The sequence below is a fragment of the Watersipora subatra genome, chromosome 3 (assembly GCF_963576615.1).
Source record: "Watersipora subatra chromosome 3, tzWatSuba1.1, whole genome shotgun sequence".
Taxonomy (NCBI): Eukaryota; Metazoa; Bryozoa; class Gymnolaemata; order Cheilostomatida; family Watersiporidae; genus Watersipora; species Watersipora subatra.
The window spans coordinates 10,433,556-10,450,025 of record NC_088710.1 but is presented as its reverse complement, the minus strand read 5'-3'; the positions used below and the strand labels follow the sequence as shown (position 1 = coordinate 10,450,025).

Here is a 16,470-nt window from a genome sequence, read left to right as displayed (position 1 = left end):
GGTGGTTGTCTAAGAGGCTGGTTAGGTGGTTGTCTAAGAGGCTGGTTAGGTGGTTGTCCAAGAGGCTGGTTAGGTGGTTGTCTAAGAGGCTGGTTAGGTGGTTGTCTAAGAGGCTGGTTAGGTGGTTGTCTAAGAGGCTGGTTAGGTGGTTGTCTAAGAGACTGGTTAGGTGGTTGTCTAAGAGGCTGGTTAGGTGGTTGTCTAAGAGGCTGGTTAGGTGGTTGTCTAAGAGGCTGGTTAGGTGGTTGTCCAAGAGGCTGGTTAGTTGGTTGTCTAAGAGGCTGGTTAGGTGGTTGTCTAAGAGGCTGGTTAGGTGGTTGTCTAAGAGGCTGGTTAGGTGGTTGTCTAAGAGGCTGGTTAGGTGGTTGTCTAAGAGGCTGGTTAGGTGGTTGTCCAAGAGGCTGGTTAGGTGGTTGTCTAAGAGGCTGGTTAGGTGGTTGTCTAAGAGGCTGGTTAGGTGGTTGTCTAAGAGGCTGGTTAGGTGGTTGTCTAAGAGGCTGGTTAGGTGGTTGTCTAAGAGGCTGGTTAGGTGGTTGTCTAAGAGGCTGGTTAGGTGGTTGTCTAAGAGGCTGGTTAGGTGGTTGTCTAAGAGGCTGGTTAGGTGGTTGTCTAAGAGGCTGGTTAGGTGGTTGTCTAAGAGGCTGGTTAGGTGGTTGTCTAAGAGACTGGTTAGGTGGTTGTCTAAGAGGCTGGTTAGGTGGTTGTCTAAGAGACTGGTTAGGTGGTTGTCTAAGAGGCTGGTTAGGTGGTTGTCTAAGAGGCTGGTTAGATGGTTGTCTAAGAGGCTGGTTAGGTGGTTGTCTAAGAGGCTGGTTAGGCGGTTGTCCAAGAGGCTGGTTAGGTGGTTGTCCAAGAGGCTGGTTAGGTGGTTGTCTAAGAGACTGGTTAGATGGTTGTCTAAGAGGCTGGTTAGGTGGTTGTCTAAGAGGCTGGTTAGGTGGTTGTCTAAGAGGCTGGTTAGGTGGTTGTCTAAGAGACTGGTTAGGTGGTTGTCTAAGAGGCTGGTTAGGTGGTTGTCTAAGAGGCTGGTTAGGCGGTTGTCCAAGAGGCTGGTTAGGTGGTTGTCTAAGAGGCTGGTTAGGTGGTTGTCTAAGAGGCTGGTTAGGTGGTTGTCTAAGAGGCTGGTTAGGTGGTTGTCTAAGAGGCTGGTTAGGTGGTTGTCTAAGAGGCTGGTTAGGTGGTTGTCTAAGAGGCTGGTTAGGTGGTTGTCTAAGAGGCTGGTTAGATGGTTGTCTAAGAGACTGGTTAGGTGGTTGTCTAAGAGGCTGTTTAGGTGGTTGTCTAAGAGGCTGGTTAGAAGGTTGTCTAAGAGACTGGTTAGGTGGTTGTCTAAGAGACTGGTTAGGTGGTTGTCTAAGAGGCTGGTTAGGCGGTTGTCTAAGAGGCTGGTTAGGTGGTTGTCTAAGAGGCTGGTTAGGCGGTTGTCTAAGAGGCTGGTTAGATGGTTGTCTAAGAGGCTGGTTAGGTGGTTGTCTAAGAGGCTGGTTAGGTGGTTGTCTAAGAGGCTGGTTAGGTGGTTGTCTAAGAGGCTGGTTAGGCGGTTGTCTAAGAGGCTGGTTAGATGGTTGTCTAAGAGGCTGGTTAGGTGGTTGTCTAAGAGGCTGGTTAGATGGTTGTCTAAGAGGCTGGTTAGGTGGTTGTCTAAGAGGCTGGTTAGGTGGTTGTCTAAGAGGCTGGTTAGGTGGTTGTCTAAGAGGCTGGTTAGGTGGTTGTCTAAGAGGCTGGTTAGGTGGTTGTCTAAGAGGCTGGTTAGGTGGTTGTCTAAGAGGCTGGTTAGGTGGTTGTCTAAGAGGCTGGTTAGATGGTTGTCTAAGAGACTGGTTAGGTGGTTGTCTAAGAGGCTGTTTAGGTGGTTGTCTAAGAGGCTGGTTAGATGGTTGTCTAAGAGACTGGTTAGGTGGTTGTCTAAGAGACTGGTTAGGTGGTTGTCTAAGAGGCTGGTTAGGCGGTTGTCTAAGAGACTGGTTTTCAAGAATCAGACGGAGTTTTGAGACCAAATAGTTTTGGGACCTGGTGGAAGGCGTAGAGCATTTGTGTGAAGTGTGGATAAAATCAGTCAAAAATGTGAAAACACATTTATGCGGACTAACAGACGCACAATGCGGACTAACAGACAGACATAATGACAATGTGGGATTTATTAATATAGGTTATTTATCAATAAATAATAACTTACCATAATTTGTATTTAGAACTGCAAGAGTTAATTACCATTTAACATTAAACGTCAATAACTGACAAGCAATTAGTTTTCATATTTTTTTACATATTATAAGTTTTCTATGTAGCTATGGAAACTTGTCTGCAATCATTCTTCAAAGGGGTAACAACTCCTTCAAACGATGTGTGAAGCCTGGAAAAGCAGTGAATGTCCCTGTTGAATAGTTCACTCAGTCAGTATTATTCAGGTAGCTGCATTCATGAGGGAGGAAGCCGATAATAATTTCCAGCTGATTGTCATTTCTCTGAAGGAAGAGTTCTACTCGCATGCTGATGCTCTAATCGGCGTCTACCCTACGGTAGGTCTATTATTTTATGGCACATCACAGAGTAGAATGAAATATAATTACATGTGTGAAGGGAGGGTAAATTTTCCCACAAATGTGGAAAGTTCAGAGTATGCTGAAATGTTTTAAGTTATAACTACCTCTTCATTTTCATTGTTAAAGCTGACGTTTCAAGAAGGTTGACATTTGTTAAAAATTTATTGGGTGTTGAGTAAAGTTTACTTGATTTCTACATCGTCCTTGGATGGTGGGTTGGGTTAATCATGAGTAGAGGTGTGACCGCATATCACATGCCAAGAGATATACACTTTTATTGGGTCTGCTTTTTCCGGTAGTCGCCAGTTAACCAATTTGGTTGACACTTCCAAGCTTTCATTGTCCACCAGTCGATAATTTGCATGAAAAACAGGTGAATGGATGACTTATGATGTTGTTTGCTTAAAACTTGTAACTTATTGGTGATCTGTATAACATCTTGTAGGAAGGTGACTGCGTTGAGAGTAGGGTTGTTACCTTGGACTTAACAGCCTATCCTGATAACATGCTTGAGAACAACCGAAAAAGTCCAGTAAAAGGAGCACGGCAAAGATAGTCAGTGTTCATTCATGCCTAGAGGGCTGCTACATTTATGTTATTCCCAAATTGTTTGTAATCAAGCTAGCAAGTTGGGGCATGGGGTCATACACATGCTGATCAGAAGGATATGAGATATTAACATGTACTGATGTTACAATATTTCATTTCGATGTTTGTATGCAAGCTTATACATGTACATCAAAATTTTGCATCAGATTGAGACTTTTCAAATTTTGTACAGCAACTAAACCAGTTTGGAATTATAGAACCAATTATGGTGTTTAGCTTTATAGCGAGCGCAACACTCCCTTGGTCACTCACACATACCCATTATTCGTTAATAGATGAAATTTTTACATCTACTGAAATTTCAACTGTTTTCTTCTGAGATCAGTAAAGCTTCATTAGCTCTAGGATTCAAGGAATGTTTCGTAGAAAGATCTCATTGCCCTAGCTTTACTCAAATTGTAACAAGTGTTTCCAGCACTGCTGAAATGATGATTATATTGGATATGCATTTTACTGACATCAGCAACAAGTTGCAACTAGACATAGTTATTGGCCATAGACATTAAGACAGCGTTATTTAGTAATTGCTACTACCGAATACAGTAAGTACAGACAGCCACACCTGGCTGTTCTTGGACTAACTTTACACTATTTACAAAATTAACGCGCAAGTCTGCGCATGAGAATAGAAAAGACAAAATGTTATTGCACCATATTTCAGCGGCTTGCAGAGCGCTACTAAATATAGGACAAACTAAAAATACAGAGTTAATACCTAAAAACTAGTAAACAACAATAGCTGATGCCTTGACACGAATTTTGAGAAGTTCATGTGTAACTTTTTAGAGGTGCGGTTAAGTTGGTCTACTTCAGTCCCAACTTGACGATCATCTGCTCATAAATCGTCCACGCAAGTGCAGCCATCATTGTTCTCCTAATAACTCGTGGCACAATGCCTGAGGCAAAGCCATGCACTCCATGATTCTACAAGGAAACCCTCATTGGCAGTGTTCCAAATGTTTGAAGAAAGCAGCATTAAGTATACGGCAAACCTGAATATTAGCTATCATTATCATTGCGTAATCTCCATAATTTATGTGATTTATGGTCAAATGAAAGACTTCTAATTCATGTCAATTCTCTCTGGAAAATAACTGCTAAGAGGACATGCCTGGTGGAGTAATATTGAAATCAAATGATCATAAAATGACAAAGAGCAGATGTGCCTGGTTAGAGGATCCTGGTTAGCTGCTGGTATAAACCGGTTTTGTCCAACCACAATAAGGTGTGGCATTAGTTGAGTGGCAAGCACTCAGAAATGGTTGCTTTGAGTGGAAAAGAAACCAGCCAGATACTCAAGAAAACAACCAATCATCACGGCCATAAAATAGCAACTTACCTGGTAAATATACTTGACAGCTGATGACACTGTAGTGGTTCGTGTCTGCATGTGAGTTTTGATGACATCGGCTGGTTGTGTTACAGCTGAGGCCATGGCTCCAGCCATAACTCCACAGGTGAAATGGATCAGGGGCTTCGCGCTGCTGTCAAATTTCTCTGAATAAGAAATAGTGGGATAAGTTTTTGCGAAAGCAGTTAGGAAATCACGATGTTGATGCGTGGATATTGAAATATTGTTGCTGAGTAAGACATGACTAGGTGCCATGCAAGTCATAGAAGGATTGACAATGCATTGTTCAGCCAAACACTACGCTTTCTTTGTGCAGAAACTCCAAGCCATTGTGTACAATATCAGTCGAGTCGAAATAAAGGTCGGGCAATGAACTGTGAACAAACCCTATGAGCTCGCATGCGGTTGAGGAGTGCAGAGTGCAGAAGGCGTTACAGAAGGTTATATATCGCTTGAGATAAACACTGTTTACAGACCTAATGCTAAATTGCTAACATAGCGAAAGAGTGTTCTCATAAACAAGCGATCGTATATCAACTACTAGTTCATGTAATATATAGTCATGATCAAAGAGTCGGTGGTAGAATTTCCTAATGAAATTGTAGATACATGTATATAATTATTTTTTAAAAACACCATGTTACAATTCATATTTCTAAGAGACGAGTTTCTATCAGCGGTGATACGAGCAGAGTGTATGCCTTACCAGAGTTGACTAACTTTTTAGCCTTAGTGTAGAAGAGCAGATAAAGGCCGCTGGAAGGAGCATCCCTAAGAAGCGTCGCAGTCATCCCGCTGTAAAGACCCCTTGTCCCTTCAGCTATATAAATCGTCCTCAGCGCGTTTCGTACACTGCTGTACTCAAAATTTCCACTCTAAAAGGAGTAAAATGCAGTGGTTAACGATAAAAATCTATCAACAATGTTCCCCTACAAGAAAGCGTTAAGGTAGAGAGGACTGGAGTTAGAAAAGCTTACCTCTAATAACCAAGAATAAACGAGATTGACTGCAGTACCCCACAGTTAAGACGGATGAAATGGATGCATAGTTTGGTCATAAACAGACATATTCACGAAATAAACAAATCCATGCTTTTACAGCCAGTTCACAAGCAATGTGGAAGATACTTTCCGGTTAAATTAACAAACAATGCTTAGCTGCCACTGCTCAATGTCTAAACAAGCATAAAAGCAACATTAATTTCATAATTTTCACTGCAAGCAAAAAGGAAAGCCAAAAAAGTGAAGGTACTGCAGGCTCCTCCCATTTAGACTTGCAAACCAACCAATGCTATTAAGTCCGGAGGCTACCCAGTCGTCTGTATCTGCTCCGGCGGTGGAACGAGTCACCTCGGGCTGCTCTATTGTAGACATGGGAAGACACGAGTAGGCACGCTGGCTGGGCAATCAGCACGTTGGACAACTATAGCATTACCCAAATATAGCATCCAGTTTATACGACTAACACTCGTCTGCCTGCCTAGATAAACCAAAACTGGGAATGAGTCGGTGATACAGCAAGAGGCCACTCACACAGATGGATGCTATCGTTAGAAACACCTACTTACCTTTACATGCAATGTATGTCACAAGCGTGTGTTACAGCTATTTGAGAGTCGTCTATCGTTCCAATACAGCATTTAGATTGATACCATGTAAACTCAAACTTGTGAAGCAGAAAACTTAGACACTCGCATATAAAAAAAAAGCAATGCTTTTTCACACAAAAAATTTTAACGCTAAGATACATCGAAATTTATTTTTCTACAGTGAATAATGACAGAACTTCAGGCCACAACTCAAGGTTACAAGAATAATCTAGGATGCTTTTAAATTTCTATAAAAAAAAAACTGTTTAGGCGGTAAGCAAAAAACTGATAGTGACAGTTGACAACTCTAAAAATTTAACACTAACCAATGGATGATATGATGGCACTTCAAAATGAATTATGAAAAAATGTAGCATTGTTCCGGTTTTTTTTATTTCAAAAAAGTGGTTCTCCACTGACAGCTGTTTTCTACAGTTTTTGCAGCTAAATGTCATTAATATAACAAAACCGGACCTATGTTGGCACTGATGAGAATAATAATGAAGCACTGTATCCCAAGTTAACACAGATACAATTTGGGTGTGCAAAGGTCACGACTGCCGATTACAGAAATGATTTATGCAGCAGGCATTGCATCAAAGGTCATATTTTAACATTGGCAAGGATACCAAACAATTAGCGAAACTGAATTAAACCTCATTCATCAGAATTGTTAGTTTATTACTCCCAAACATGTTTTTGTTAACATTGGTTTTACATGCAATATGCAAAGTGTACGGCTCATAAAAAATGCACTATCGGACTCCAAAGCTTTTATGAAAAGCATTTGTTGTTCGTTATTTACAATTTTTTATAAAATACTAAAATGCATCGCATAAATGTTCCAAATTCGCAGCGCCCTTTTGATCATTCATTCAAAGTATAAGCTGAAAGACATGGAGAACCAACTTGCTAAGCCTCATTTTGTTGTTTTGCTCACGTTACAAGTTTGTGTAAAAAAATGTTATTCAAAATTTTTTATATTTGTATGAATGTAGTTATCCAAAAAAAATTTGAAAAATAGAAGCTAGCCAGAATTTGCCAAATATTACTGATACTGTTGCACCTCTTAATAAATCAAACTACTCGTGTAGGATTACTCTATTTCTTACTAACAGATTGGTAAGAGAGAAACTTGGACAGCAACGAGTTCCGTATACTAGACTTTTGTGACGCTATGTAACATTACATAAATTTTAAATTTAACTTAAATGAATTTAGCTCATTAAACACACACTCTAAGCAAATTTTTAATATGTTACTAAACTTAACTTTAATTTATTCATCATCTTAATTCTTTATTCCCTGTTTTCGCCTCGGCACTTTTTGCCTCGCCTTCACTGTAACTTTTAGCCGACCTTATTGAAACTTTTTTCAAACTAATTTGACAAGCAAGACCGAGCGATGCCGTTTAAATTTGAATTTCGGAGAGACATGTTGATATTGTATGGTGGGGAAAACGCCGTAGCGAGACCGCAAAAACTTTGTGTTCCCGTCGTAAGACGAAAAACCCGTAAGACAGGGACGCCGAAACCCAGGGGTCCACTGTACCTCTATTGACTAAGAGTTGTGAAAATTCATTTACTACCAGTTTGACTATGTTTTATTTTAAATTCTTTTTAGTGTAAATTGTATAACTTTGGAAGCTGAAATAAAACTTCTTTTACTAGTATCTTTTTCATCAAATGCTCGAAATACTTTTAATAATAGTTTCAAATAATTCTTTTCACTTTAAAACAACAATGAGTGCTAGCTTAAACCTGATTTGCTCTCATTAAATAGATGGAATGGACAAAAACCCGGAAGCGACGAAAACTTTAGCCTAATCTACAACTTGTTTGTGATCAACAAGCAGCAAGTCCAACCATTAATATAAGCTGAGCTGTCAGAGTGAGCCATATAAAACTAGTAGGAGAGTGAGCAAAAGAAGCTGAAGATATCAAAGGCATTTAGTACCACAGGTTGAGCGTTGAAAGCACAAAACGCATAGCTTGGAATTGTAAGCAGTGAAAGCCAAAGGGAGTAGAGAGCCTCGTAACAAAAAATATAGCCCTAAAACTCACCTCAAATCTAACCTTGACCACTGTGAAAGGCAACATAGTGATGCCAGCCACGCATCTGGCTCCAACACCCAAGGCAACCAGCTCAAGGCTGCCCGGATTCTCTGACCTATAAGAGACACACATACCAGTACTGAAAGGACTTGAGGCAGCATTACAAACTCTATTACCATATCCCTTAAGCTGTAGCACCGCATAGTCCTAAAATAGCTAATAAGAACAGCCAACCTGCCTGATCAATAATCTTGCAAGCACCTGCAGTGAGTTGTCTGAAACTCGGTGAATATCAGTTTTGAATTACATTACTTCGCAACGCAAACAGATTGCACTCTGTAGAAGACTTGATTTACAGTTGCCACTTACTATGATATAAATTTCGACTGCATTTCTCAAACATTTATTCTTATATATCATAAGAGAAGACTAACTGTTATAAAACTGCTCCCTATACACACTACACCTGCTGCTAACCCCTTATGTCAGCAACACTTTCATCGCCTGTCATGCGTGTGTCACCGTAATAGCCTCACTAACATACAAAAATTATTTCACCTTGAATGCTGATAAAATACAACCTACAAAGGCTCTGTTTTTACTCACCCAAGGTTGCTCTTCATGGTGTGTAGGGCACAGAAATAGAGCCCCACTCCTGGTACACAGCGCAGCAGAGACTGTAAAGAGATGACAATTTCACTAGTGCCACGATACCAAATTCAGAGCCTATTTTAGCTGTAATCAGTTTTTCCTAGGTTGTCCAAAAAAACAAAGGTTGGCAAATACTTCATAAATGTTAAAAAGATAACAACTTAGATTGAAAAAGATTGTTAGAAAATTCGTTTGTTTCTAGTTTTGACATCATGGTTAATATTCGTCACTAGCATGTCTATTTATCAAACACGACTGCTTCCAACGCATAGGCATGCCTAACACTATATAAATATATAGGATACTACCAGTTACCAGGCAACATTAGAACATTAAAATATAATAGTCCTACTACAAGCGCAGTACTTTACAGTAGTTGAAGCAACTTATACCAGCTACACTTATCCGTTCTTTTGGCATTTATTAGAAGTATTTCCATTTTAACAATTGTGATTTTATGTAATTGTAAACAAAACCAAGGAGTTGATATCAGAGCAGTAATAAATAAATCCGTTGAACGGAAAAACATGTTTTAACAAACAGCAATAAAAGTTAAGTTGACAGTAATTTGAGATTTTAAAAATAGTAAAAACCGGTGTATTATTTCTTAATTACATCCAACCACAAAAGTTTATAGTTGAGATATGCTAATTTAGAAAAATAGCCCAATAGGCCTACTATCTCCAGTTCTACTGCTGAGAAACAATGAAATGCGGAAACTGCATGTATTACTAAACATGATCCAAGTTGATATCACAAATAGAGTGATGTACATACTGGTGTTAAGCCACTCCATAGCCCTATCACCTTTTCCTTGCGCAGTACCCGTAGACAGATAGTCACCATTCCAGAGGAGCCATACCTTAATAGAATCGATGGAAACTGACACACACATGATAGAGAAGTTTGTCGATAGGTGGTAGTTCAAAGAACATACAGAATTGTACAATATTTAGCATTATAATTATGAGCCTGGAGGAAATGAGTCGTGAGTATACAGTATAAAACTGTTGCTATGTAAAAACATGAGTGTGTTCAGTTACTTTACTGCACAGTATCAAATGTTTCTCAACTTCCAAATCACTATATCCATCAGCAAATTAATGGTGAACAGATAAAGATTGAGTAAAACAAGTAGGCCTATATGGTTGAGGCAACCAGCGGTCAATAAACATGAGTTGTATCAGCTTGTAGAATATTGATATTCTGCTGGGCTTAGGCCATGAATTATCGTTAACGCTTATAACAAAACAGAAACCGGTTTAAACTGGACTGAGCCGGATCGCAATCGCTGGCTAACCATTAGACGGCGCGTAAACCTACTGTAAGAAAAGTATTTGTTCGTTCTGATAAAATCGGCAGTCACAATAGCTTAGTTGTGAAACAAACAGACAATGGAAGGACAGAGCGACAATTGTAGATGATCCAGTTTTGAAGTGAGTTGGTTTGTAGGTTAGAAATTGGAGATGCATGTTACATGTGAAAACAGCGCCATTTGAATTCAGTGTTTGCATTGGGCAAATATTGTAACTGTAATTCTGTGAAAACATATTTCTGACATGCAGCATGTTCTTACACATAGAAGATTACCAGAAACAAAAATGTCCTCTTTCCTTATAGACTATAGAGCATCACACACAGAGCTTCTTACCAATACCAGTGTATTATCTTCAAAAACATTTTTGTGTGTAAGCATCCCAATCAATCATTAGCAGTGTATAGCAGCTTTGTACTCTTAGTGAGCGTTTACTAACCCTTGGCTGTCTGCGAGACAGGTTATTGTCCTAGAGATGTAGCAATTTCAACTAACATACTAAATACCTTGCAAAAAATCCATAAATTACTCATACACGCCTAAAAACCTCCGAGTGTTTAAGCCCAAAAACCTCCGAGTTTAAGTTAGATGGTTCAGGTAGGTGGTTCAGGTAGCTTTTTTAGTTAAACAGCACTGGAGGGCCGTATGCAATGGTCACAATTTAATATGCATGGTCACACATTCCCATTGGTCGATTTATGTACGCCGAGTCAGCGTCAGCCAGTTAAAAGGAAACTAAGGCTAACTTATTTTCTATTAAACATTTATCATGAACCAAAATATCTACAAACAGAAATTGTCCCCAGCAAATGGGCACTAAGAGATGGCTGGCAAGGCAATCACTCTTTGCTATTGGCTAATCAATCTGCTGTGGATGGATTACCTATTGGATCACTGGATAGCAGAGGACCACCAAGGTGGTTAACTACTCCTTCTATGTAAGTCTTGCAGCCAGCAGATCGAGATGTTAAAACTGCGTAGTGTAACTTCCCCTTATAAAAGACTAGGACTAGTATGCTGGCAGTCCAGCTATGACAGATCGTCAGGAGTAATAACTATGTGTACAATTATTCTTAGATGTGATAAGGTGGTCGAGTGGGCAGATGGTACCATGCTTGGTTGGGAATCTGAATAACCGGGTTTAACTCCCGTGTCATGCTTTTTTCTTATGCTTTTAGCGTGGCTTCGGACAGACAGACACGGCTCTTATTATAGTAAAGAATTGCCAGCGTTTTCACTCAAACTCCATAAATTCTGACCAACTGTCAACCATAATCATATTGTATGACTTGAATCAGTTTATTATAATAGGGCAGCGAACCTAATGTTCTCATTTACATCAGTCTTTGTCTATCTATGCAGTCATGTGGTCTACATACCCAACAGCACTACGGGGAGTCGACTGTATTCGTGTCTTAAGCAAGTCGAGGGGCTGGAAGAGCAGTGTAGAGCATGTCCCACTAATGGATCCAGCAAGAAACGATTTCACAACTGGCGACTGCAAAAACATAAATTAACCAATCAGAAGCAACCGAGGGTCGTCAATATTTTTTGAAATTTTCAAATATATTTATTTTTTATATATATTATGTATTGCTCAGCAGTTGTAAGTGTGCAATAGTTTAAAAAATTGCTATAATTACTAGTTTCCAATTTTGTGAGTTTTCAAATTTTTTAATTTCCATCTTTAGAATTTAAGGGTTCAAAATGTTTTAAACATTTTGATAGCGTTTAAACCTTTTTCGTAGTTTAAAACTTTACCAAAGTTGACTACAACCATTTAAAACTACAAAAATAGTAAATAAACTTTTAATGTCGGACTTAAAAATGTTGTGTAGCAAAATAATTTTTTCAAAAGATTATGGGTTTTTTTAAGTTTTCATTATTTTAACGATAACATTTTACTTATATAAGAAAACAAGTTTAAGGTAAAATTTATTTTAAGTTTTTCAATTTTATTATGCAATCAGTATCGAATTTGTTGTGATAAATGGAAGCAAATGAACAAAATAAATAAAATATATTTGTAGTATTTAAAGAGTTATGTTTGTCTCAAAATATATTAAAAACTCTCATAGTTAATGATGGACTTAAAAGATGAGTTGGTTTGATTAAATGTTTGAAAGGCAATGGAGTGCAACCTTACGAACTGATGAAGCATGAGTGGAGGAGCATATGAAGGTGAACATATTTATACCTACCGATGTAAACTTGTCCATGGATGGCAAGGCTGGTATCGATTGTCCTACAGACATGTCCACTATGGTGACATCCTGTTAACTCAAGACTATTCGCCCATATTTTCTAAGAAGTAAAACATATATTCATCAAAACAATGACAAGTTTATTAAGTTATCACAGTAATGCTGAGACTTGTTTGATGTCCAACGAGAAACTCGTTATTTGGATAATAAAAATGGAATTAGCTCTCCTACTGCAAAAATTCAATTAATTTTTTTAATGTGACAATTTTTTCTATGCCAAACCAAGTCTGTGCTTCCTAAACAAATCTTTTTAAATATATAGCTTTGCCCCTCACAAATTACTCTGATGGAATGGCTATATTCTTATAAACCTGATCTCATATGATCTTTGCATTCGACTAATGAATTATTCAGGTTAGACGACTTAAACAATAATATATATTGCGATAATAATTATTATTATTATTCAACTGCAACAGTGGTACAATACATTTTGTTAATTGCGTGGAAAGAGATTTATTATATGAATAATACTACTCACTGCAACAACGAATATCGATTCCATAAAACCAAACAGTGTAAAAAACAGCAAACTTTTCTAGTATATACTTGGAAGTTGTTGTAGATTAAAAGAAAATGTTGCAAGATAATGGAAGGCCAAATAATAAGCTGGATCATAGATGGGTTAGTCAAACCTATCATCAAACAAGCTTATCAAAGTGCATTACAACCCAGAGCCCTTGACAGAATGAGACATATCTCCCACATATGAGATTGCATAGACCAATTAGTGTCAAGGTAATTATTGGGAAGAACATTGATGAAAATGAGTACAGACGAGAACAATTTTTGAGACTAACTACAACCAAAGTCAAGATGCCTTGAAACAAATGACAATACCATTAGATCAAATGCATAGCATCTTGTTTTATATACATTTAGCCTCTGTGATCTTTCCATACTCATGGTTTCAAAAGTTCACCTTGGTAGGAAATGTTATGCAATACCTGGGTTTGGCTTAATCCTCTAACTACGTCAATAGTCTAATTTAACTTAGATTGTTACATGATTACATAGCATTCTCTAAGGATTTATTTTGAAGAAAAATGGAGTTGGAACTTGGGTCAATGAAGCATTTTACATAAACATAAATTATGCATAAATGTTTATGGTCAGACCAACCTACAACGATAATGAATAATCAAAGCGATTATGAAAAGAAAAGTAGATTTTCTTGTGTTTCTTCTTTCAGCAATCAAACGTTAATAGAATGTCGTGCTAAAATATCTTGACTATAATACGACTAACTAAACTCAAATTATAAAACAACCACTAGGTCAAAGTCAGTTTGGTTTATAACAAGGATAGACTTTCATTTGCAACTGATTGGGGAATTGTATTTAAACATTTGAATTTACAAAAGTTTTGTTAAAATACTGCACAAAACTAAAAAATACCAAATAAGGTTCTTTGCATTTGTAGAAACTAGCAAATCCACTACAAAAGCGGACTTCGTATTTCAAATACGATCAAAACTAAATTGTAAAGGACTATCGATTAAACACCAGGTTTTAGTGCATAAAAAGCAGTCCGTCTTCTCAAAAATAAGGCATACAATGCACTGAAGCGGTACAACATGTTATGACCCCACACTGCTGGACCTATACCCAGACTATTGATGAAGCGAAGTAACTTTGTTAGATAATCTAAAAATATCCCAGCAAGTATTTTATCCGACTTTTAGTTTAGAATTCTTACAACTATTATTCAAGCAGATCGGAACATTATATCAAAATGTCTTTGTAATACTGTGCTATTTACGAAAGGCCGCGAAACTGACCAAAAATAAAAGTGTAAACTACATAACCCTATTGTTGTTTCACGCTGACAGAAATACGTTGTATAGCACTATATCATTTAAATATATTTAAATGTTTGATTTGCACCCCCATGCACCAGCAAAACAAAAAGATTCCTGGCTTTCAAAAGAAGCGCAAAGAGATTAACAAAATGCAGTCACAGAGAATTAAGGAATGATATGTTCTCACAAAGTTTTTGCCATTGTGGCTACATGTACGACTGCCCGCAGCGCATAAAAGTTCAAAGTGAGTACTACCTGACTGGATGGGTCGAAGATACTAAGAAAAACCTTTTATTTGCTGCAAAAAGGTCAGCTATCGTATCTCGTGTGGCTCATCTGGTATGCCTTTGCCAAATTATGCAATGTTGCGTCAATCTAGCAGTTTATTGCTATAATTCAGCTTTTTACGCGAACGGTAGTACTGCTTAGGTATGTTAATTGAGTATCTGGGACCACAGTCTACGAGTACAAAGTGTACAAGGTAAGACAACCATTATTGAAGCTCATAAACGGTCTATGATCTGATAACACCTTGATTTTTAATCAGAGCTATGTCAATGTCAGCCCTCTTCCTGAAATTTTCGCGAGTTGTCTAAACATAAACTAAAACTCTAAACTGTTTTATTTATTTCTCGTCAGTCATATTTGTATTAACAGAATTTTTGTTGTACTACATAATACGTAGTATTATACATAATTGTTTTTGGGTTCAATGCCATCACATAGCTTGAACCTGATCATTTTATTCATGTTATATGTTTATTTCTTAGCTCTATTAATTCTGCTTGCGTTACTAGGTATATTACGAACCTTGTAACTATTTATGGTAAAAGCAGAGCATGCAATAATGCATTTAAATGTTGCTATTATTTATTGTAATTTAGCAGGCTAAATTTTAGCTAAGCGCTAATTTATATTGAAGACTACACTGAGCTCACGGTAGTGTTTTTGGGCACACCTGAGAGGGCAGTTAGATTGCTTCATATTTTATAGCCAATGTTGATGTGGATGGTTTTGCAACATAAATGTGGTATTTTTTGAATACTTTTTATAAGAAGTATGTGCTTCTTGTCTGCTGCATTGGAGTAGCATGTTTATTCTGGACTGATTGTCTTTGAATGTACATTGAAATTTGTGCAAGAAGCGTTTTAGAAGCTTGTATGAGATGATTGGGATTTTGTTAGTTGCTAGAGATTTGTTGAAAATAACCTAAAAAAATATTCGGCTCCTTGTTAGTTCTTTTTCTGCAGACCTGAATTGGAGGTAAATGTTTCTACTGACCACAACAAAGCATCATTTAAAAAGAAGTATTAGCCAATCGATTTATGATTATCGTTAGTTTGATGATCTGTGAATGCTAAACTTTTGGTAGATTACATTTTGTTAAGCATAGCAAAAAACTTATTATTCAATTTCAAGTTTTTGAGTTCCTATGAGACATTTGCTTTTTTAGCAATGACTTGAGCTAAGGATATTATTTGTGAAATTTTTAATAGCAATGGTTTAAAGATGTTTCTGACATGGTAACACATCTGTTGAAAAAACAGGCTTATTAAGTTGGTTCTTTCAGAGCTCAGATACTTTGAGGCAGTTATGTAATGCAGTCATTGGATCACTCGTGGCTTTTTTCAGATTGGCAGAAAGGTTATAACATGGTCTAACTCTTTTCTGCATAGTATTCTTTGCTGTCTTGTCACTCTTAAATGATTGTGTTTTTTACCATCTCACAATTATTTCTGTTCCAACAAGTTGTTTAGGTTCTCAAGGGTTTTTGTTTACTGATTTGTAAAAAACTAGATGTGAAGACGTTTTATTTACCACTTTCATTTTCCATTCCATTTTTAGGTTGTTTTGCCATGACTGGTTGGTATTTTTAGTAGATTTTTGCTTTGCCAATTAACTAGGTACATACGCATACCAACCATCTCTTAATCAATGTCGATAAAGTGGTCATTTGAGCATGAATGTATCACACCAATGATGGTTACAGGGTCTAATCTGTTGCTAGAGATGGTGTACTATCCTAAGGATTTGTGTTGGGTACTGGAATCAGTAGTTTTGCGCTGCAAGAAATGAGCATTAATAGGAAATTTTAGTTCAACACTCCATCGTTTTGACAGCGAGTGTCAACTCTTGACATATTTATATGTTTAGCTGGAGATAAGAGAATGTTTAGAGTATTTAGTACAAGCTGATGCAAAAGGCTTGTCGCCATCTGATATATCTAGCATCAGTAGTCAATAATGGCATCCAACTAGTGAAAATATTTTTAATTTAGCTAGCGTAGATTCTGA

At 37.6% G+C, this 16,470-nt stretch overlaps 2 protein-coding genes across 2 annotated transcripts in view; one reads left to right on the top strand and one right to left on the bottom strand.

The window, feature by feature from the left end:
* Positions 1-3,445, top strand: part of LOC137391518 (structural maintenance of chromosomes protein 1A-like) — a 43,105-nt gene extending 39,660 nt beyond the window's left edge. The window contains exons 26-27 of the mRNA XM_068078020.1: positions 2,409-2,519; positions 2,989-3,445. Coding sequence (XP_067934121.1) covers positions 2,409-2,519; positions 2,989-3,099 — 222 coding nt within the window. The 3' untranslated portion in view covers positions 3,100-3,445. The remainder of the gene's footprint in view (positions 1-2,408; positions 2,520-2,988) is intronic.
* A 107-nt stretch (positions 3,446-3,552) lies between these two features.
* Positions 3,553-14,572, bottom strand: LOC137391517 (mitochondrial glycine transporter B-like). Its single transcript, XM_068078019.1, has 9 exons — positions 14,432-14,572; positions 12,313-12,415; positions 11,491-11,609; positions 9,574-9,658; positions 8,752-8,822; positions 8,155-8,260; positions 5,210-5,378; positions 4,492-4,649; positions 3,553-4,076 (listed from the first exon to the last, which is right to left on the bottom strand). The coding sequence occupies exons 2-9, from the start codon at positions 12,364-12,366 to the stop codon at positions 3,957-3,959; spliced, it is 882 nt and encodes a 293-aa protein (XP_067934120.1). The 5' UTR covers positions 12,367-12,415; positions 14,432-14,572; the 3' UTR covers positions 3,553-3,956.
* Between the last annotated feature and the right edge of the window lie 1,898 nt (positions 14,573-16,470).